Source organism: Candoia aspera, chromosome 7, assembly GCF_035149785.1.
Source record: "Candoia aspera isolate rCanAsp1 chromosome 7, rCanAsp1.hap2, whole genome shotgun sequence".
NCBI classification, from domain to species: domain Eukaryota; kingdom Metazoa; phylum Chordata; class Lepidosauria; order Squamata; family Boidae; genus Candoia; species Candoia aspera.
In genome coordinates this window covers 50,823,060-50,847,339 of record NC_086159.1, presented here as the reverse complement: position 1 = coordinate 50,847,339, position 24,280 = coordinate 50,823,060, and the positions used below count along the sequence as shown (strand labels likewise).

The 24,280-nt window shown below is 40.0% G+C and overlaps 1 protein-coding gene across 2 annotated transcripts in view; it reads right to left on the bottom strand.

Moving 5' to 3' along the window:
• Positions 1 to 6,960, bottom strand: part of NELL2 (neural EGFL like 2) — a 133,013-nt gene extending 126,053 nt beyond the window's left edge. For both annotated transcript variants that reach the window (XM_063309386.1, XM_063309387.1), the window contains exons 1-2: positions 6,467 to 6,960; positions 5,981 to 6,109 (exon numbers count right to left, since the gene is read on the bottom strand). In XM_063309386.1, coding sequence (XP_063165456.1) covers positions 5,981 to 6,109; positions 6,467 to 6,524 — 187 coding nt within the window. In that variant the 5' untranslated portion in view covers positions 6,525 to 6,960. The remainder of the gene's footprint in view (positions 1 to 5,980; positions 6,110 to 6,466) is intronic.
• Positions 6,961 to 24,280: the final 17,320 nt, after the last annotated feature.

The following is a 24,280-nucleotide window of genomic DNA, read 5'->3' as shown; positions in this document are numbered from 1 at the left end:
ATCATCATATTAAAGGGTTTTCCATGAAGTCTAACTGATATAATTTGGTCATTGATTCCTTTTAGCCAAGTATTGTTCTTGCTATATCCTTCCTGATTATTATGCAATGATTTTGAGAAAGAAGAGTCATGAACCTTGCCCTCCATAAACTCTGTGACTTCATTATAAACTTGATTCCAGGAACTCAGATCCTTACTAAACACCCATGTCATTAGCAGAACTGATTTGCTCAAAGGAATTTACTGATAACTTGCAGAAAAGGTTTATCCAAAATTCTCTATCTACATTCAGTGCATTAACATTCTTTGTCAAAGAGAAAGATGGTTTTTTGGCATTGGCCCTTGATTTCAGAGTTTGAAACCATTATTATCTCCTCCTTTTCATTTCTAAATGTGAGGAACAACTGCAGAAAGCATGTATTTTTACCAAGCTGGATCGGGGAAGGCTTAGAACCTGATTTGCATAAAGAAGAGACACAAATACTTAGCTGTATTTGATGTGTCTTATGGAAATCTTGAGTTTTATGAATGAAATTTTTCATGATTTTTGAATTTTGTTTCATTCTATATTTAGTTGACTTATTTAATTCTGAAGACCCAACTACTCAGAGTGAACCCTGGACCATACTTGAACAGTTTCACCAACACAATTTGTATGCTAAGCTTAAGAAATATCATTCAATCTGCCTGTCTTGAGTTATTTAGGGTACTACTACATCTCTTCTGAGGAAATCCAAATGGATACCTCATTGCCCTGTCCTTGCCCTGTCCAAGAAATGTTAAGGAAATACAGAACTTTGGCGGATTTTGTAACTTTCATCAACAATTCAGCAATTCATACTTCATTTTGCAGCTTGCACAAGAATTTTCACTCAGCTTACTAAGGTGGGAGACAATTAAGTAGGAGTTCAATGCACAACAGGCCTATTTATCATTAAAACAAGCTTTTGCCTCCCAGCCTCTCCTCTGCCAGCCATACTCTCTTGCCTCTTTGTTGTTCAAATAGGTACTTCTTGTTTTCCTTTGGGACTAAGCATTTTCCAAGCAGCTGGGTATCCACATTTTGTTTTGTGCCTTTTATTTTAGATAGCTGCTACCTGCTAAAATAAACTATGATGGTTTTAGCAAGAAATCCTTACTTTTAAACAATGTCACCATTTCTTGGAAGTAGCCTTACTCTGTCAAAGTCTGAACAGAAAACCTGATACATCTACAGACTTTGCAGAAGTCATCTCCAAGCAAATGTCAAGACCTACATGTCTTCTTATCATACCCACTATTATGCCAAACCTTTAACCATGAAATCAACCAGCCTGTAGCACCCCCTCTTGTCCCAACAGGAGCCCTGGGATTTTAGATTTTATTACTGATCTGTCACCTTTCAAGAATTTAGCTGCTATCCTGGTTATAGTTAACCTTTCCACAAAGGTGGCTCATTTTGTTCTCTGTAACAGCTTCCCCTCTGCACTAGAGGATGCTCATCTACTGTGTTTTCTGGTACTAAGGTGCCCCAGTCATCTTATCTCAAATAGAGGAATTCAACTCATGGCTTGTTTTGGAGGTGTCTTTTTTTTCAACATTTAGATGTTAAGCTCTATTTTTCTTGGGTACATTACCCACAAGCTGATGGTGATACATACAGGACCAGTCGAATCCTGGAACAATACTTTTCATTATGAGCTATCAGCAGACAACTGGCCTGAACTATTGCCTACAGCTGAATTCTCATATAACAGCTTCATATTCCTACATGCATGCCATATTTTCAAGCAACTTGTATCTTTCCCAATACCAACTGCTTAACTCTGGCCCACTCTGGGACCCCACATTTTCTACAGCAATTTTGGGTAGCATACCAGCTTCTCAAGGAACAGCTTGATCTTGCCAAGGCTTCCACAAACATACTGCTGACTATCATCACCAGGAAGGCCTTTTTGTTGGGGATTGCACATTGCTCACTAATCTCCACACATCCTAGGAACTAGCAAATCCAGGATGCTGAATGTATTGGTCCCTTCAGTGTATCAGCTTAGATTAATCCAGTGGCCTTTTATCTGCAACTTCCAACTACAGTGAAAATACACCCACTTTTCCAGGGTTCTGTTTTGGTACTTGAATGTCCTCCATACCCCTTATGATCCAGCTGGGGTGAAGGAATTCAAGGTGGAATATATTTTGGATTCCCAATGAAAAAAAGGGCAAATTAGAATATCTGATTCAGCAAAAATGAATATAGATCTTAGGAAGCAGCAGAAAACGTCCATGGATCCTGTCTTCTTTGTCAATTCCATTCACAATACCCACATAAATCCAAGCCTCCTAACTGGCCTTACAATCCTTCTACAACACTACCAGCAATTCAGACCCTGAGAAGGAGGGTACTTGATCTTGTAGGTGGTATGTTGATTGCCAATCAGAAACCTGATCCATCCCAACCTTCTGCAGGACAAACTTCTCAATGGAGGTGGGTGGGGGGGATAATAAGTGAATATATATTTGAAATGAATATTCTTTCCTTACCTGCCTCTGATCCTCAAATAACAGTAGGCACTTTCCTGTTTCCCACCCAACTCTACCAGACCTTTGGGGAGATGATTTTTAATCTGGGGATTGCATCTGATCAAGCAGTTGTAGTATCAGAAACTGCCCACCTGTAGTTATCTCTCTGGAGGATATAAATATTTATTTCCCTCTCCCCTCCCCTCCCCCAATGACACTTTGGGTAGGGAGAAGGAATAGAAGGAATTCCTTTTCATCCAGGTTCCCCTGGAGTGGGAGTGAGAGGGAGGAATGCTGTTCAACCTCAACAGATGCAGAGAATCTGCAGAAAAATCACAGATCTTTGCTGAGTTGGCTATGTGGGAAGGAGGGAGGAGAGCACCAGTCTTCTCCACCTACACTGGATGGGGAAGAATTGCTCTTGAAGTGGGACGTGATATGAAAGCTCACATGGTCAAAAGTAAACAGTCTGATACCAGATCTGTTAGTAAAGACCAATGCCACATCATAAAAGCAGGAGAAAGATGGAAGAATTTAAACCTTGATTTTACTATAAATAGAACTTATATTTGATATGGAAGTCACTGGAATTCATTTGCAATAGCTTTATTGCTTTTGCACACTAAACCTATTTATCTGAAACTTTGGTGCCTTGGGAATATATTCTTTGAAGGGTTTGTTTTTTGTTTGTTTTTGCTGCCTTGCCAGCCAAGGGAAGCCTGACAGATTTCCCAGTGAGAACAGAGATAGTCACCTTTTCTCTCTCACTCTCTCGCCCTTTCTTGAAAACAGAGATAGACAAATAAAAATCATAACACAGGAGTGGAATAATGAGTGGAAAAAATAATCCCAGTAGAGCCAATGAAATAGGAAAGTCTATCTTTATGGTCAGGGCTACACAGCCCAATCATCATATAGCTGATGGGTTTCATGAGATTGCATCACAAGGAAACATCTGATTGATTCCTTAGGGACGTTACTCCAGGAATAGCAGGACAAAGCAGATTTGTACAGCAAACTAATTGTATATTGTCCCAGTATTATTGGCTTGATATTTCCCCAGTCCCTTTTATCCATGTGAATTTGATTTCTGTAACATACAATATTGTTCAGCAATAGAAACGAGATGACAGTCTTGACTAGTTAAAGGCAATCCAATTCCTGTTTTGTCTTCTATTTCTCTCTTTTGAGATGGGATGGGGCAACAGAGAAAGGGGTATTTTCTCAACGGCAGGTAGTTTTATGTAGCATTGATTTACTGATTCATGGAGCAATCACTCTTTTCTCTGTATGATGCAGTAACATTTCTACAGTTCTCAGTGTTACTCTACATAGATCTCCAGACACCTACCCTGATTTCCAAATCAGTTTAGAACTAGCTATAAAGAACTAATATATGTTAAGCAAAATGCTTTGCTGTACATAAGGAATATTCTTGATTACCTACAGACCTCTAATTTTTTGCCACAGGACACTGCAATATATTGCAATATATCATCATTTGGGCAAGAAGTTACACAGATTTTCAGAACTCTAAGAATGGGAAAGTGGCAGCAATAGGAATCAAAATAAGGCAGAGCAGATCCCTCTCTATATTCATTTATTTCTCATCCAAGGTGAAAATTTTTATCACTTCATAAGATGCTTCACAGATTAGAGAAGATAAATATACATATATGGGAACAGATAGGTAAGTAAAAATCAATGCTTATACTGAACGACTTGATTTTGGGAGAAAGAAAAAGAGAAATGGGAAGCAGAAGAAAAATAAATGTTAAAACTTTTAACATTTCAAAAATTTTCCATTTTTAAAAAATATTCTCTTTAAAGAAAAGACAAGAAAGAACAAATCTATTCCTTACAGCAATGAGTACCATTCTAATGTGTTCATATTACTAGCCCCAAAACTGACCTTTTAGATTTTCATTCTGTTGTGTGCCAGTTCATGTAGATCTTGTGGCAATGAGGCTTCCTCTATATAAAAATAGCATGTATCACTCTCGCTATTTAAATGCCCAGAATTTTCTATGCTAATGGTTATAGTGACACACTCTGGCTGAGCTACAGAAGAACAGCTTCTACAAAGCCCGCCAGTGATTATGTGGGTAGCTCCAGATACCTTGTTTGCCTTTCCAAGCCTGGTGACCTCCAAATATGTTTGGAATTGTCCATTATCAAAATCTGAAATTGGTTGAGTTTTTGGGTTTTACACCAGTCTGGAAAAGGCTGTAATTTTTACTGGCAAGTAAAAACACTCCAGTACTTGCTTTATAAAGTTACACTTGTCTTGCATTTGACTCTCGGGAAAAAATTAAAAAATGCTGTCATTACTGGAATGTCTAACAAAATATCCTTACCATTCCACTTTCTAAAGTTTACCATTGAACTACATTAAAATAATAATTATCAACCTTAAAATGTTATAAACCCTTCTTCTAAATTCTTGTGTATTTGAGATCCAGGCCTCTTTTTAAGAGATAATGTATTGGCTAGGTTTTTTTTAAAAGACATTCAGCTCTACAGCTTAGCTTAACAACATATTTATATTTATGTAATTTGGCAAAAAAATCTGAATGGAAACAAACAAATGAGCTTTGAACAGAAAATACTTTTATCTTTATAAAATCATTCATTAAGTAACGATCTCATGGAAGTTGTTGCTGTTTGCAGACTAACACTGGAAGGGGAAAAAAACAACCAGCTTCATTAAAAATTGCTAAAGTTATTGTATACACAAATAATGGGATTTCCTCTGTTTTGTTCTTTTTGAGAGTTTTAATCAAAGGAAAAAGCAATTTTTTTTGAGTGACTGTCACTATTCATGCAACATTTCTAATGTCGGATACAGAGTGTTAGGTACTTATTTATTTATTTATTTATCAAATTTGTCACCGCCCATCTCCTCCCACCAGAGGGATTCTGAGCGGTTTACAACAATAATCAATAAAAGAATAAATATACAATAAAATTACAATATATAAAAATACAATTATCTAAAAATACAGTTACAAGTAAACAATAATTATAGATAAAAATTAGCTAGCGTTCTCCTCTAAGCAACAACTGAACCAAGAGCTTAATCTAGCCTGTCCTATCAAATAAACCAATTTCAGCCTGTCCAAACCAGCCTGTATTTATTATGCAGGGTTTTCTATGGCTAGCAAAATAAGCCATCTGCCACCAGATCTCCTGCTGACCCTTAATGAAAGGCCTATCCGTCAAAGAAGAGCTAGAAAAGTGAAGGGGGATGGGGGGGCGGTAAGAATTCATTGATGCTTAAAAGCACTGGGAGAATCCTTGCTGAGCAAATCTTGCATCATGACCCTAGCGGAATAGTCCCTGCCTTCAAAACTAATGCAAAAAGTTCAATCAAATGCATGTGCCCGCAAGGGCTGCAATTGTTCAGGTGGTCTCAGCCGACCGGCCCCGAAGAATCAGCCCTCGGCCAGCGCTGCAAACCAGAAAGGGTGGGCGTCCCCTACCTTGGAAAAAGAAAGCTTTGCTGCCGTTGTGCAGCCCCTGAACTTGCCGCACTCCAGCCACCGAGTCCTCCAACTGCAACTCGCTCAGCACGTCAATCTGCACTGAAGGGTCCACGCCAATGCCGAAAACTGGATCCAGAAAAATAAAGAGAGGATTACCACGGAACGTGGGCAACTTTTCTCCCTCCGCCGTTTTCTTCCCGCGGTCCCCGGTACCTTCTCTCTAACGGCCCACGACCCGGGGATCCCCTTTGTTCAGTCGCACCGGCCAGTCCTAGCTGCGGGACCTACTTGCGCGCGGTCCATTGGCAAAGTTCTGGGGGTCGGATGTCTGATCGACCCCCCTCCCGTCCTCTCCCCTGGCGGAGACAGACCCGATTCTCCCTCTCAGAAACAAAGACCCGGCTGGATCAAGGGCGCCGCGAGGGTGATGGGCGGGATGGGATGGGGAAGCTGGTGGGAAACACTCTCCCCCCTTGCCCTTACCGGAGCTCAGGGAGAAGAGCAGGCACAAAGTGCTCGCGAAGACCGGCGGGGACTCCATAGGGCAGGAGAGGGAGCGGCGGCGATCAGTCCATAGTCCTCCTGGGGAAGCGGATCCCGGCGAAAAAAGCGCTGCCCGGAGCCTCCCGAGCTTTCTCTCCCGCTCGCTCGCTCTTTTCCCTCAGGAGAAAGTGAGGCTCCAGCAGGCGAAGGTCAGCGAGATCGGAGCCAGCACTAAAGCTCGCAGCATCCTTCCGGGCGCCTCAAGCCAAGAGCAGCGGCCGCCCGGCGCCGCGAACCCCGAAGCCGCCCCTGTCCCTAAAGAGCGCCGGAGAGAGCGTCGCCCACGGGGCAATGCCGGCAGCTCCTCGCGGGGAAGTGGGGCGGGCGGGCGCGGGGAAGAGGCGCCCAGAGGCGTGCCTATCTCGCTTTCTCCCTTCGGGCTCCCTCGCCCAGCCTCGTCGCCGTTACCAATAGCAGCAGCAGGAGCCGCCGCCGCCGCTCTGGCCACCGGCGCCGGCGAGGCTTCAGGCAGGCTCCTCCTCGCAGGCAGCATCAAACGGGGCCGGGAAGGCGACAGGTTGGAAGAGGAGGAGGCGGGCTGGGGCCGGAGATGACAGGCGGTTGGACCGCGAGGGGGAGGCGCCCTCCGCCACCTCCCGCGCCCCTCGGCGCGCGCCTCGGTCCCCTTCCGCACCCCGCAGCTGCCTCTGGCCGGGAAGGCGCCGAGTACGGGGGATTCCTTCTCCTGTCGGGCCTCCTTGCGGGCTTCGTCCCCGGGTTCACTTTTCTGGAAAAGCGTGCGAAGCCATCCGCCTTCGTCCCTGCTAGATCTTCCCACACGCGCGCAACCCTCTCTTGGTCTAAAGGCTGGAAATTTCTACCGTGGGAGTTGGAACCGTTTCAAAGACACCTGCCGTTGGAGAATGGCCCGTCTTCATCCCCTTACCCTGTAAAGCCTCGGTGCACATCTCCATTCATTCATGTACGGCGACGAAAGGAACACATGCAGGCATCTCCCAAAATTCTCATGTGACCGGGAAACTGTGAAGAAATGAGTCAAGTAGAAAAAAAATTTCAGAAGAAACTGCTTCCACTCCCGGGATAACTAAGGTCTATCTAAGCTCAGTTTTATTTCATAACCTCCATATGTTCAGTTATACATGAAGATTATGAAAGCTCCAGGCCAGTGTTTCTCAACCTTGGCAGCTTTCAGATGTGTGGACTTCAACTCCCAGAGTTTCCTCTGCTAGCTGGCTGGGGAATTCTGGGAATTGAAGTCCACACATCTGAAAGCTGCCAAGGTTGAGAAACACTGCTCTAGCCCAACTTCTGTAGATGGCATGAGTTGGAGATGACTAATCTACAGTAGCTGGCAGTGGCTCCTCCAGATTGTGCAGGTGTTTTCCAGTTCTACCATGACTTGGACCCCAGACCTTGTGCATGTGGTTTACCATTGAATTATTGCAATTCTTAGGGCTTTTCCCCACATTTGTTTCTCTAGCTTTGCTGTCCTCTAGCTGAGCTCTGTGCACAAACCAATGGGTCTCACTTCAGGATTCTGCCTGCTTAAATCTCCGTGCCTAACCACATTGGTGCCTAAATGACAAAACACAACACATTGTGCTCACGTACATAAGGGTGGGGTTGCATCAAAATTTTTCAACCCATATTTCATCATTGTCGACACTATGTTCAACTGAGTTTTCCAGGCTGGCTGGCTGACTCTCCTCTCACATCCCGCCTGGGCATCAGCCAACTTAAAATTGTCTGAACTAAAGAAATATGCAGAATAAAAATATCCCCAGATAAGAGCAAGGCCAGCTACCAATTAGCAACTAAGCTAACTGAAATAAGTTCAGGGGGGCAGTGCTTGAAGCTGCCAGATGCAGGTGAATATGGCAAATAAGCAACAAAAGCCAAGTTCAGTAGCCCTATCTCTGGAAAACGCAGTGAAGAAAGGCAGGGCTGTGGCATTTATAGTTAAGGTCCCCATTGACCCCATTTCAGAGGTTCTGTTAAAATGGAATTGTGTCAATGCACCTCCATTTCTTCCCCAAATACAACAACAGGCCTCTTCTCTTCCAATCAGTACTTTGTTGAGAGCCTAGTTCCAAAAATAGGGAGTTGCGGTGTGTGTGTGTGTGTGTGTGTGTGTGTGTGAGTGAAAGGATTCAGGAGCCATGGTGCTAATGGCAAGGGCAATGGCGAAGGAAGAAAGAGACTGGCCAGTGACCAGGAGAAGGATGCACCAGCAACTCCCAGCACTCTCAAAACACACCTTTGCTTGCATCCACAACAAGTCAGCAGGCTTCACCTCTAATAAACTAAAAATATCTAATATCTATAATAAAAATCTATAATAAAAATCTAATAAAATAAAAAATCTGTTAATATTGATGTTTTTAAATTATGGATTTTTTTTAATGTTGTTCTTTTGTATGATTTGTTTTTATGGTATGCCGCCCAGAGTCACGTTTATGAGATGGGCAACTATATAAATATGATGAATATAATTTATATTGATTTATATACTTATATAAATATAAATAGAATAAATAAATAAATCCTCTAATAAAATTGCAGATTTTTTAATCTCGGGATGGCTTAAAAGGGGAAACACTGCTTGTATTCCAAAATATACACAGTAGTGGTTTATAGCATCATTGTTGAGATGACATAAAGACAGTTCTCCTTTTTGTTGGATCACCTCAGTAATAAGTGGGTGTCTGGTGCTGTAAGTACAAGGGGGGAAATGGTTTCAGTCTGTTTCACTCTTGGGCTGAGGACTCAAGGACAACCTAATGCAAATAGGAGGGAAGAATGAGGTTGCCGAGGCCAGATGGTGCTGGGGTCAATTGCAAGTGAGAAAAAAGACTTTCCTCCCACTGCCAAGTCAGATTCAAGCATGCAAATGAATTCCTGAAAGGATCTTGTGGCCCTTCTGGATCTATGAATGAAATAAATGCACACACTTTGTCTGTTGATCTGCAACATCAACTGATGCCTTGTAGGCATGAACGCTGCTTTGCCATCTCTCTCTCTCTCTCTCATTTACACACACACACACACACAGCAATCCCAAAATACTAGTGGAATCCACCATCCATGCACTTACAGTAGCTGTTATTCACAAGAACATTTATGGACAATCATTCCTTTTCAAGGCATGGGGGAACGGGGTGTATGTGTGTATGGACTGTAATATGCACTCAGTGACTTACATGGTGAACCACACAAGATAGAGGGTTAAACAACTGTCTTTACCTTACACACTTAACAATTAATTCTATAAACTTGTACAAAAATTGCGTGGCTTTTGCTTTATAGTACTCTTGACATCCGAAATGCGTCAGGCTTTCATACAAATAAAATATGTTTTATTGGCCCTTGAGACATTCTCCCCTCTTCCCTTGTTCTTTGTCCCACTATCCCACTGGTAGAGCTCCTTGGAATACTCTAAGGGTTCATCCAGTACAAGCCAACAAACCTGAGGGTAGGAAACATGCATCATCAAGGAGTGTGATCCACCGACGGGGCTAATTATTGTTACAATCACAAGCAGGCTAATAAATCAACCCATCAGTGATTGGGGTACTGCCCTAACACTTGCGCTAAGGCAACAGTTACACCGGGATACCATACAGCAAAGCCTGTGGCGCTGGCATTCCTGCCTGCGGATCGGAAAAGAATCCGCAACCCCTCTGGTCCTAAGCCTCAGTGGATCGGAAGCGAGCCAGGCACCCACACTCCTGGTGCCAGGGATGTAACAGTGAGACAGGTCGTCAAGCGCTCGGGTGCTCCCTGTCCCCCAAAATGTAGCCGCATTCCGATTGGTAAAGTTCATTTATGCGTGACGACCTCTGCCTTCATTCGTAGGAACTCCTGAGTGGCAAAGATCCGCGGAGGTGTGTGTGTGGAGGGGGGGGGGTATTATGGGCGGCGTGGCGAGAGGAAAACCCAGTTACTGCAAAACCCCTCCAAAAAAACCAACATCAAATTCTCTTCCCCGGGCATTGAGCAGGCGAGAAAGGCACCGCCTCCCGGAGGACAGGAGAGTGACCTGTGTACAGAAGAGCGAAGCCTTCCTTCAGCCTCCCTGGCCTGGGGAGGACACCGCCTGGGGGAGGCGGGGCAGAGATAATCTGCCCGCTTGGCCATGCCTGTTAAAGGAAAGCCCTTTTGAAAAACAAAGGGGATCTCCTTTCCTTAACAGCTGGCCCAGTTGGTACATTTTTATTTTATTTTATTTTATTTTATTGAATTTATATGTCACCCCAATCTGGGTGTTTACTTAAGCGAAGCAAGTGTACAACCATAAAACACTCACACCATTTTAATGGATCAAAGATAATAAGTAAAGCAGCGGCAACAACCTGCTCCCCCTGCCATAAATTATAATCCAAAAGCTCAGAGAAAGAGGATGTTTTTTTTTACTTTTCTACCAGATCCAACTCTGTTGATGTTGTCAAAATCTGCTAGGTATCTACAGTATTTCAAAGTTAACAGGGAGGAGGCCATCTTTACATTGGGGGGCAGGTTATTCCATAATAGTGGGGCACCCTCCCTGCCTCTCCTCCCAGCCCCCATGCTTCAGGAGGCGAGGACGTGCTCTGCAGCAGATTCCCAAAGGTAGCCAGGACCCAAGACATGAAGAGCTTTAAAGATGGTAACCAGTACTGGAAATTGTACTCGAAACCCAGGGCCATCCATGGGGCAGGTGGTCAAACAAGTCAAGATGGCAGGTGTGATTGCATGATGGAACCCATTTTTACATTTCTGTGAAACACATTAAAAAGGGGGTGGGGCTTCCGATGCATGGCCACACCTGCCAGCTTGACTTCTTTGATTCCCCTCCCCCCTCCCCCCCCACCAAAGACAGGGCAGTGGCAACCAGTGCAGGGCTTTTTTCTGTCAACCTGTGGGCCACTTCATTCTGTGCCAGTTGAAATACTGTAGATACCTAGCAGATTTTGACAACATAAACAGAGTTGGATCTGGTAGAAATAGATATAAAGATGGAGGTAGAAATATAGGAGAAACTATCAGGGCTAAACTGAGAACTTTTAAAAAAGGAAAATATCCTAGAAGGAAGCAGTAGTGAACCACGTCCATATTGTTGCTAAGAAAGCTACGAAGACTCATCATTAGTTCATCTGAAGGAGAGTTTATGTAAAAGATTCTTTCAAAAGAAAAGATGCTTCCATAAAAAAGCAGGAAAACAGAGGGGACATTTGCCAAACTGAGAAGACCATACGGAAGGCTCTTCTCTCTGTCTGTCTGTCATCTGTCTCTTCAGCTACCTGATCCTCTGTGTTTCTCTCTAGGATACTTGATGTGTAGCTGTTTGTAGAGAAAGGCCTTCTGCCTACACTCAGCAGCACTTTTTCTTTTTGTTCAATCCACATCTCAACCTGAATTCATTCAGATAAGTGTTAGGAAAAGCTAGAGAAGCTTGATCCAGGTTATATCTTGGACAAAGAGAATTATCTAGATACAGTCTGAGTCAGAATGAAACTGAATTAAACCCTGGGATAGGGTGTGTGTTCTTACTACTAGCATCAGGAACACAGGTAAAAGAAGCAAGCCGTGCATTGTTTCACCATTAAACAATAGTATTAAATGCCTATGTGTTGTTTGTAGGATGCTAAAGGCATTTTTCTCTCCCAGGGCAATAATGACAAAAGACAGGCTGTGTCAAGTCTATTCCTTTCATCATGATGGAGATGGAGATTTTCTTTTCTGTGGCACACACATACACACAGGGTGAATGACAATTAAGCATGCAAGGGCCCATATCATGCTTGTTGTGAGGTCTAATTTGTACCTAATGCATGACTCTGGTACTTTTTTCAATCAGCTCAAATTGCTATTAACCACTTGAGGAAACTCATACATCATGGAAGGATTCTCAGTCTTATCTGAGAAAAGCTGGCATCTAACATTGCTAAAAGCAAATATGTACATCTGTAATTTTCTCCCATTGCAAATCAATATTTTTAAAAATGAAATACAAGATTAGCAACTATTAGGTACTACTGAATGTTTTATTTAATTGTACTTAGTGTTTTGCTAATGACTTAGTCCACCTGCTGTGAATTGGTGCAATAATTATTTTTAATTAAGAGAAAATTACCATCAGAATATAAAGTTTGCTATGGGCTAGGTTGAAATATGGTTGAGTTATTAAAATGGTCATAAAAATAACAGAAGAAATAATTCTATACCGTCTGGTTTTAGGAAAAAAAAGTTAGCTACAGATGCAATAATGATTTTATACATATTAAAATTGATGGTTAGATTTCTACCAGAAGATAATCCCAAATTTTAGTATAATTTTAATTACAATTCAAGATAAAGATACTTTTTTTCTATTTTTGCAGATTTACTGGAAACAACAGCTAAATAATTCATTTGAATTGTGGAGAAAAAATAACAGAACTACCATGAAAAATTATGAACATTTTTATTTTACTGATCTCTCAGATGAATATTTTTTTGAACAATACTCACTATGGATAGTCAGATACTGTACCTTAAGTATTACTAAGTTCCCCATTCCCAATTTTTTAAAAATAAAATGCTATGTTTTGATGTGGGTTATATCATAGGAGTGCGTGTTTAGTGTTCACAAGTGCTGTCTGAGCGAGTTATCTGCACAATAAACCAGAAGATATTCTACAATGGGCCCCTTTTACTGCTTTCCTGGTATTTCTTCCAGGGGCAATTGCCACATAGCACAGTGTCCTTTGTATATCAGGTTCAATGGACAGGATTATAATTGCAAAAGAAGCAATTATTTGTGTAATATATCATTTGTGTTTACTGCAGGAACATAAGCCATAAATACAAACGCGCAGTCACAAAAGTAAAAGATCATGCTAGGGATTTTGTATTCCCCTTTTTAAAGTGCAGTAAATTTGTGTGGGATTCTGCAAACATAGACTTGCAGTCCAGGTGCACCTTGAAGAAGATCTCCCCCAATGGCTAGATATAACTCAGCATTGCACAAAAACCACAGTGAAGAATGCAGTAGTGAGATGGACAGCTGGAAGGGAGGGAGGGAGGGAATGTGGAAAAAGCAGGAAAAGAGGTTGGGAGATTACAGTTGTTTGGGTCAAGCCAATAGACCCAAGGAGCCAGGTTTGGGACTTGGTGCGAAGTGAACAAAACACCAAGACGAAAATCAGACTTTTTATATCCACTTTATTTCAGAGCTCTGAGATACATAGAGACTCTCCGCTAAGGGGGAGAGCCCAGAGCAAGCTACAGACCCCTGCTTTTATACTATCTTGAGACAAAAGAAATACAGTGAGCTCACAGCTGGTTTCTTACAATTTCAGCAACTTTGGGAACAGATCAAGAACAAACTTATCATAAACTTATCAATCTTGTATGCCCTGTCAGCTGCCCAAGCCATGACCCACCTTATCAGACTGGCCACAGCTGGTCTCCTGCATCCCTACTCCAGGTCAAGCTCATACAAGGAAATCACAAATCATACAGTTATCTTCAAGGATATGTGGAAATCAATCACAAAGCATATAGATGTGTTCAGAGATTACAAAAGCAAGCAAGGAAATCATAAAACATACAGCTGTTTTCAAAAGTTACAAAAACATGTAACTGAGTAAAAGTATATCACTTCTGACAAGGGAATTGAATACAGGCTTCAGCACAAATACACATATTCTCATATGCAAGCTTATTATCCATGTTTTCATACGCAGGCTCATTATCAGATGCTGACCCAGTATTAGTTCCCTCTATTCCAGTTTCTACCATTTCCGTTCTCATCACAGTGTAATACCAAATATTACGGAACCAAGAAAAAATAGTTATAGATTGGTCCCAGTGACAGCTCAGATTCTAGTTTGTTATTATTAGACTTTTATCGGAGAGAGAGAAAGAAAGGGAGGGAGGGAGGGAGAATCAAGGCAGCAAACATACCTAATACTCCTTTCTCCTCCTATTTTCCCCACAACAACAACCCTTTTAGGTGGGTTGGACTGAGAGAGACTGACTGGCCCAAGGTCACCTAGACGGCTTTCATGCCTAAGGGAGGCCTAGAACTCTCACTCTCCTGGCTTCTAGGCCAGCACCTTAACCACTAGTCCAAACTGACTCTCTAATACTAAAACATTAACCTCCGGAAGTGTCTATGACAACGCCGGCTCCAAGGCTTAGAAACGGAGATGAGCACTGCCCCCTAGAGTCGGATTCGACTGGACTTTACGTCAAGGGAAACCTTTACCTTTTATATAGAGGGTAGATTGCAGTAATCTATGTGCAATGCTTGTAGGATATGGGATTTAAGTACTTCTCGACATGGCTTCCACAAAATAAAACCCTGACAAACAACATAGCAACAGTATTTTCACTTTGGGGTAGCACCACTTTCCTTTTCTCCTTCTTCTTTTCTTTTCATTGTCAAAAAGCAGAGACGGAGACCTGTAGCTGAACTATGCTTTGATTTCTGCTGTTCCTGTTGTTGCCTGAATCTACTTTCATTGCCAAGCTGAATGCTTTGTACCTCTGCTTTCCATCCACCCCCTCTGGCACTGCAGGCCTTTCCGCTATTAAAAAGCAGAGAGAGTAGAACCCAGTGCAGAAAATACAGTGAGCAGCTGGATATTTTCCAGCTTCCTCAACCCCTTCCTTTGACCTCCAGATGCCAGGAGGTTGGGTGAGTGAGAAGTATGAGCATCAACAAGGAGCTAATTTAGGACAATATCTTTTCTACAGAATCACCTAATCAAAACCGTATAACCTTTGAACAAAGCGCAGGAACGGCACGGATAAGATTGCATGTTAGATTGGTGCTGATTTGCGCTTCTCAGTAACAGGACACAATGTTACAAAAATAAATTAAAATACAGACATCGCTGAAATAAATATATTTATTTATTTACTTAAAACCATTTCCCTGCTCCTTTTCTATATAGCAAAACTGTTAGGGCTATATATAATCAGGTGTGAAAACCAAAATGGGAAAAAATAGGAAAAATACAACGGAGCAATTAAAACCCCAGAGTAAGTAAACCCAGCACCACTATAACTGTCAGCTTAAATTCCATGCATGGGAAGGCCAGGGTAATTTTAGAAAACCAAAGGTCTTAACTAGCCAACGAAAAGATATTAAATCTGACATCAAAGAATCCTTCAACATATGGGATACCACCACTGAAAAGTATCCCTCTCTGGCAGGAAGACTGATGATGATGAATGCCAGGGGTGGAAAACCATTTGGAACCTGGGGGCTGCAGATCAGAGTCTCAGGAACCACATTCATGAAATATTGTAATGGGCACTGACAAGATTAATCAAAACAGGCTGTTAATATGCTCCATTTTGCCAAAGACAGCAGCTTCTTCTTTGATTGGTAGAGGCAAATATTTAAATTGACAAGTCTGATTTAGTGGACCTTTCTGTCTTAGATAGATCAATCAAGATCTATGTGAATTACATTCAGAAACAAACGCACTTCCCCCCCCCTTTTTTTTTCTTGTTTCATAAAGGAAGGTATATTCCTAGCCTATCTCTGTTGCCTTTCAACAGCACTAGGCATGCTGCTATGCTAAGGCAACTCCCAGATGGGCATGGTCAGGCATGAGATCTTTTCAGTGACGATAGGGACAAAAATCTTCTAACTGATATTACATAATATATATTTATACATTCATGCAGAGCATTTAAACATGGAAATGGTCTCCAAGGCAGTATAAAACACTATACAAGCTAATCTAATTTAAAATTGCAGTAAAAAATGATCAGATGAGAAGCAAGGATAACAAGCTTTACATAGCAAGTATATTCTCACTAACTATCTAAACATCAGCGCTGGTATGAAAGACCTGGTGATATCTTCTGAGAAAATTTTCCAGAGAACAAATAACCCCACACTGAAAAAGATTTGCTTCTCTTTCCATACTAGCCTTTGTCGTTCTTGCTGCTGTTGTTGTCATATTTATATGCTATCCAACTCCCGACGACTCTAGGTGGTTCATAAGTAAAAACATTAAAAACAAAGAAAATATGCAGTAATAGACAGAAATAAAAGAATAAAAGATGCCACGTTTGACAAAAACTGGACAGGAATGAAAGAGAAATGAACCCACACAATCCAAAGGGGGTTTCATTCATCCTCACCAAAGTCAGGTCTTGAAGGCCCTTTGACATACCAGCAGGGTGGGGGCCATCCAGATCTCAGGGGGAACCTCATTCCAAAGGATGAGCATTTATTGAAAGACAATAAAGATGTTTTCGTCAGTGTAAGCTTACCTTTAGGAATGATTTTTGGAAGTTTTTGTTTTTATTTTGCTTTCTGTAACTGCTGTGTGACTTCGTTAACAATACATTTAAATTATAAGTATATTCTTTCTATCCTTTACCATACTATTTCATTTATGTATGTATGTGTGTGTGTGTGTATATATAAAAATACTTTTTTTTTTATTGATTATTTCTGTTGAGCTGGAACCTATCACCATATTTTCCATAGAAATGTCACTTTGAATAGAGTGAATTCGAATAATGCAAGCATTTTGTGGGATTCATTAACCGCACTAATTGAGACCTACCTGCATAAGAGACCCCCAAATTACCAGCTCATAGAACAGCAGTTAGAAAGAAAACAAAGAAGGTTCTGCTTTAATGTCCTTTGGAGACATATTGATTTTAAATGGGAAATAATTCATTTGCTGGGGTTCTTGTAATCCCAATCCCTTCACCACTTCTGAAGGGACTCTGTGAGTCTTTTGTTTGGAAAATAATTTGGGCAGAAACCAAAAGGCTGACAAGGAGCCATTAATGACTGATCCTCTGTGAATGTTTCCATTCCCCTTTTAAAGTCATCCAAATTTGTGGCTGTTGCCTCACCCTATGCAAATTCTAAAGCAGTGTTTCTCAACCTCAGCAACTTTAAGATGTGTGGACTTCAACTCCCAGAATTCCCCAGCCAGCATGAGTTGAGAAACACTGTTCTAAAGCCTAGCTGTATTTGGTCATGTTGCTCCAATTCCCCAAGTAACAAACTATTTGTATCTAATTCATGAAACTGATGTCTCTTTTGCTCAGTACTCATGACTGCAAACTCATTTTTACACACTCTAATATTATGATGTTTCATGAAATATTGATAATAAAATTTTCCAAATGCAGGACAGCACTGAAGCTTATGTACTATTCCACTTAAAGGGCATGGTTAAAGTTTGTGTTTAGAACTTAAATTTTCAACTTCAAATTCTCAATTTATATTCTTCAATTCTCAATTTATATTCTTCAATTCTCAATTTTTAAAAAACTGAACTTAAATTCTTACATTTTCAATGAAGTCATTCTCAGTTATCACATCCCTTTTTTGTAGCATATACGGTACACAAGTCATTAGTAGATGCTGATATAACAACCATTGACTGTAGTCGTATTTTAGTTAGTTCTGCTGCACAACAAATATCAATAGTCTATTTCACCATGAGGTAAGGCTTTCTTAAGAGTCTTTCCTTTACATACTTGTTCATCTTATACAGTAAATACAGTCTTTCTCACCATGTCATTGACCATAAAGCCAAACTCACAGATACTGGCTTTTACTTTAAGCTGTCTAACAAAATTCTCAGTACTATCTCCACGCGTCTGAATAATTTCAAAAAGAACAACATTCAAACACAACATTCTGACAGGGAATGCAATATGTCCTAAACTTCAAAAGTATTTCTTCAATATCTTTTGGGCTGTGGTGTCCAAGAAACCGAAAGTATGATAAATGGCTTGCTCCCCCAGACAATGTGGCAAAATAGCAACTTGGTGTTTCTTAGAAGTGTCTTCTGCTCCAATTACAGTCAAATACAAACAAAAACTCTGTTCTCTACGCTTCCTGTTCTGAGATTAATTTCCCTGTAACCTCAATGGAACAAGGGGGGTGGGGATGCTAAGGAAATTCACAGTCACGGAACCAATATTAAATTTTCAGCAGAGGAGTAGAAGCTCTGGCTTCTGAGAAAGTGTCTTGTCGACCTGCAGCAAGGCATAGCACAATCCATATTTTGTAGGAAAACATTTATTAAAGAGAAAGAGAAAGAAGGGAGAAAAACAAGGGAAGACAGAAATAGTTGTTATACACTGAACTCTGGTAAAGGAACACACACTACAGAAATACTTTCTATTATCTGAATCTCCCTACAATTTTTCCTTTGAAACTGAACTTTAATTGTATTGTAATATTTACAGAATCAAGATGGACTTCTTAGCTCTCACACTGTGTAGAGCTGTCATGACCTTAAATGAGACAACAACTATATCCATTGCTTTGAATAATAAATCTTGATGCAAAGTATGTTGTTTCCAAATGTGGATTATCTGGTTTGGATTTTAATTGTATTAATTTATATTAATAAAATGGCAGTTTGCAAGACTTCAAACTAAGCGGTTTCCTTAATAGTAAATTTAAAGTACTCTTTAAAATGATGAAATCCTTTGCATTAGGTAAGAATTGCATCCATTTCTGCCTTTTTAATTCAAGTTTATTTATTTTTAAAGAAAAACATTAATATTTTATTTGCTGTAGTTTTGTACATGTGTTGCTTACCCTGAACCTGGATGCTCCAAGTAAATTTAAGTAATCTACATCTTTGACCTACTTACAAAACAAGATATTGTTTTCCTCTGATTTTAGAGCTTATTGTACAGTTTGCAAAGCATACCTTTCTAATAAAACTCTGCAGTATATAGTTACACTGGTGCATGCAGATTCAGACAGTCTATTAATATTGTTAATAAATAAAGTAAATAAAACTAAGTCATAGATATGCTGCGTTGACATCAAAAACAGGTTTTTAGCATTTGTATCAATCTGATGTTTTATTATGGAATGATCTTTAGGGCCAGACAAGGAACATCCAGGGGCAATGGCAACTTGTAGTTCTGGCCTTCTATAGCCTTCCTTCAGCTTATACCTTCCCCTGCTCCCCTGGTAGGAAATGATCACACATGAAAATTGTGTAATACTTCTGTGGTTGAAGCAAATTCCATCTGAAGCCTCCAAGCCCATTTTCACCTCTGTCTAATGTCACACTTCCAAAGGAGCAAATCCCCAGAGAAAGTATGTTGGTGTGGAAATGCCTTGAAATGTTAACTGATGGATCCTTAACATGATTACTGCTGAATGATATGATATGATATGATATGATATGATATGATATGATATGATATGATATGATATGATATGATACTGCTCAGTCTTTTATGGCACCTTTGATTCTTTGAACTCCCATGATATCAAACATATTTGATACTAACTTTAAAATAAATAAGTATACATTTCCTAGTCATTTTCTAACCTAAAGAGTAACTCTTGAATAATTAAATTGAACCACTGAGTTCAATTAGATTTGCTTCCTTATAAGCCTGTTTCTCATGTACTCTTATTCATGAATTACTGTACTTTTAAAAAGCAGTTCAGTATTATTTCAGATCAGAACAGCTAGGGAATAAGATTTTTGAAAAGAGAGGACTGCAAAATAGAGATTTAACAAACTTCTATCCTGTGGTCTACTTTTCATAAACAGCAGATGACAATCTTAAATACAGAGACGACTTCATATAAATGTGTCTGTGTATGTGTAACATATTATAAATGCCAGTTGTATCATTTTTATATATGATTTTGATTATAATAGTAAAATCGAATACAAACTAAACTTAAAGAAAAGAGAATAGAGAGAAGGAGTAAAAAAGTGCAAGGAAAAAGAAAGACAAAAAAGAAAGAAGAAAAAGAAAAATAAGAATAAAAAGAAAAGGAATATATGAAAAATGGCTTCCAACCTTCATCACAAGTATAAACAAATGTAGTAACTCTCTAAAGTTACAAACATTTATCTCTTCATCCCATATCCCATCTCTTATCTATAAACAAATCCACAAAACATCGTCTTTTTAGTCCAGATGTCAGCAGAAAGTCCAAAAAAGGTAGCCAGAAGTAATAACATCTTATTTTAACCTTGATCAAATAAACCAACTTTATATTCCTTCCATTTACCTCCAACAGTCTTAATCTTTAGTTCATTCAAATATTGTCATAGGATTTTATTTCTCTTCATTTCTTCTTTGTCCCATCACACAGAGTTCTTCAAGGGTTTAACCAGTGTCTTTTGTAAATCCAGTAGGAAAAAATCACCGAAGTTGCTCTCTTGGTTTATCATTTGTATTTCCTTATTAAGTTTTAAAACCTCAGCTAGTTTCTTTTGTAGATCCAGCGAAATATCCTTTCCTAAATCATTATCTTGGCTGGTCAGTTGTAAATCCACTTTCAATACCATCTGTATCTTGTCAGATAAAATTTGTTCTACATCTGACATTTCTTCTTTTGGACATAGTCTATCTATAGAAGCAGACATCATTACTAACATTGTTGATATTGTGGCTACTATTTTCTGATTCCATTCTTTAACAGTCTCCTTCACTATTTCTATTGCCATAACATTTTGCATCATCTTGCAGGCCTATATATCTTTCCTCTACCTAAAATCTTTAGTCCCCTCTAGTGTCCAGTTTTTGAAATCATGAAATTATTTATCTATGTTATGTCTTGTACAAACCAAAACAGGATCTACTTCCCACAAGAATCTGTTTTTATTTTATAATTAATTCCAAAAACTTATTGTAAAAGTTTCAAAATTCCAATTTTATCTGGACCCATAGTCTGATTATAACTTTCTAAGATCAAAATATTATATAGCTTTTTGCTGTTTATTTCAGATTCTTTAAATTGTTAAGCTTACAACTAAAATTTTCTTTTGTTCAGGATTAAAGGCAGACTCACCCAGTGTTTTCAAACATGTCATTCCAAAGGTCTCTAATAGCTTAGAAGTAGTTAATGAACAATTTCTGAAAGTGATTAGAAAGTGAGGTTTGCAAACTTAGTGTCCTTTAAAAGTCTCTGCCGTAGTTGTGAGCAAGATGGCTAATCCTGATGTCTTCTGGCACACAAATCCACAGAAAACCACTGTCCTATGGTCTCATGGGGAGCAGCCATTCGGAGCAAATGTGAGCAATCTCCCATCCTCTCCTTATCCAGAGAGGTTCCAAGGAATTGATCTACTCACCAGTTCCTTGGTCTTTGCCACCATCATCAGCTCTGCTTTTGCAGAGCCATCTTCAATTCGCCATACCTCCCCTGGAAGGCAATATTTTTTTTCCTTTTAGAGACATACAAATACTTCTATATGGGTTGAGAGATCAGCTATTCCCTGAATTGATGCTGATAATAGTTGACATCCTTTCCTTTCCTTTCCTTTCCTTTCCTTTCCTTTCCTTTCCTTTCCTCTTTCTTCTAGGTCTCTGACCGTGTTATATTAATAGAGATTTAAATTCTTAATGAACTAATGTTCTTTCTGGGAGAGGTCAGCTGCTGAAGGAATGGAGCTGCCTCTTACCTCCTCCCTGATAGAGAGGGCTTTCTCTGGAAAACCAGGCACACACACAAAAGAACACAGCAAGGTAGTGGGAAGAGGGCTTGGAGGCTCCTTGTGGAATCAGCATGAAGATAAGCTACCACACCCATCATGATTCAGTCAGGGTAAACACTTTTTAAGCAAGATTAAGGTAGCAGGATACAACTCCTACCTTCTCAAGTGTGCACTCTTCTTTTGTCCCATTATTCTGAACGGTCAAGTATGCCTAAATTTTCTGAAATATTTTATGGTGTGAATGTAAAAAACCAAAAGGACAATGGCTCTTCTACTATATATGTATGTGTGTGTGTGTGTGTATATATAATATTTATATTTCAGATATATGACCATCTTATACACTACAGCAAATTTCAGATCGACTACTAGTGATATGCACACAGTACATCTGACCAGCTCACCATAGTTTACTTCTGAGGTATATATAGCCTTCAACCACCCTAGCCTAGGATGAAGACAGTCATGGCATAGTAGCCTAACGCTTACCATTATGTGGCTTAATATGACACTAGCTCAGTTGTCAGCGCCCCTCATGCTAAAGCAGGAAAAATAAGAAGAAAGCTATCTGAGTAGGTGGTACTGGCTTCGGTTGAGGGCGTATTCTGTCATTTGGCAGAGGGAAAGAGCCCCATCATGCAATGAGTACAGGGGCAAAGAGCTGGAGTACAAGAAATGGCCTCCTCCACCCTCTCTAAGCCACCTCACAGTCTCCACATGAAGTTGACAATATGGTCCACAGTTGGATTCTGAACAGGAAAAAGGTATCATGTCTTTTGCCCTGGCAATGAAACATCCTGGGGAGGCCTTACATTGAATAGACATTGTATGCAAAATGAAACTGAGTCAGATAAGTAACCTGCTGGCTCAGTAGTATTGAAGGCTTCCGCTCTATCCTGGAGAGAATCGCTGAAATCATTCATCAAGTCAAATCAAACTTATTTCGAGGAGTCACTTAAGTCAACAGTACACTACTGCTATGCTGTGCCATAAGTACAGTAGCTCACAAAGCCATACACTTTGGCTGACAATGAAACCCAGTGTTGTGCCAGCCATTGCAGGGTGCAGAAGATTTGCAATTTATTGTCTGAATCACAATTCTCCTCGGCAATGAGCAGCTGACAAGCTTCCTGGCAATTTGTTAAAGTATCTCTTTAAGGTGAATGGGAGAAGCTAAAAGACTGGAAAGCCCTCATTCAGGAACTGGAAAAATACTTGAAGGAATGGAAGGATACAGAGCCGAATAACACCCACAGTATGCTAGTATAGTAGACAAAAGAAAATCAGTGTGAATAAATTGCAAGTCAATGCAGATAAATGGATATTATGATCAGTGGAGAGAATGGATAAATTGAGGCTTTCCAGCTTCTTTTGCCCACGAGGTTAGGAAATTCTGACCTGAAAGAAATCCAGGTCCATATCTCTACAGAGAGACTAAGGGCTTTCACTGAAACCTGCACAGGAAGCATAATGGAAACTTTATTACTGTAACAAGGGTCTGGCTGTACCCAAAGAACAAGGAAATAACAGGATCAATGAAAAGTGTAAGATAATATGCATCTCTAACAGAGGATCATTGTTAGGATCCATTTTTTCACACCTTCACCATATATATTAATTAATCACTAACAAGAGGCAGCATATAATAAGAAGGCAAAACTGCTGACAACTAAAGATGTTGAAATTAGACAAACCTGTGGAGGGTTTTAAATACACCCAGTGCAGCCAAAGGAAAACTGGCAAGAGAATGGCAAATTGAATAGACAAATTCTGAACAATAGACTAAGCAGATTTCAAAGAAAAGCAAGAGCAAATGAGAGATATAAGTTAATTATTGTAGGATTTTATTTAGTCACATTACAAGTTTCAAGGCACAGTCATTATCAAAATGAAACAATGCAGAACTTTTTTTTAAAAAAAGAAAAGGATATCTAAATTTAAAAAGTGATAGTGTTACAAGTCACAATCTGCACATTTAATTAAAAAATATGTACTTTGTTATATTTTGTTCCTCCATAATCATTGAAAGAGAAGCTGGATAAGAACCTGGCCCTGTGTTATCCCCAAGTTGTCCACCAAGTCCCACAACATAAGATTAATAAGTCCCTGTGGGCAGGCAGGAAAGTGAAGCGGGTGTGTGACCCAATGAAGTTCCATCTCACTTCTCAGATAATATTCCTCCATGTAGTAAATATTGAATGCATGGGAATCTAACCGAGGGGAGGAGGTGTTCCTGGGTGCTATTTACTTCACTGCCTCTAAGTCAGTCTATGTCTTAGATGGTGGTAGTTTCAGAAATGTTAATGGGGATCCCCAGAAATATTTGATAATAGAGAGTTTAATAGACATGCTA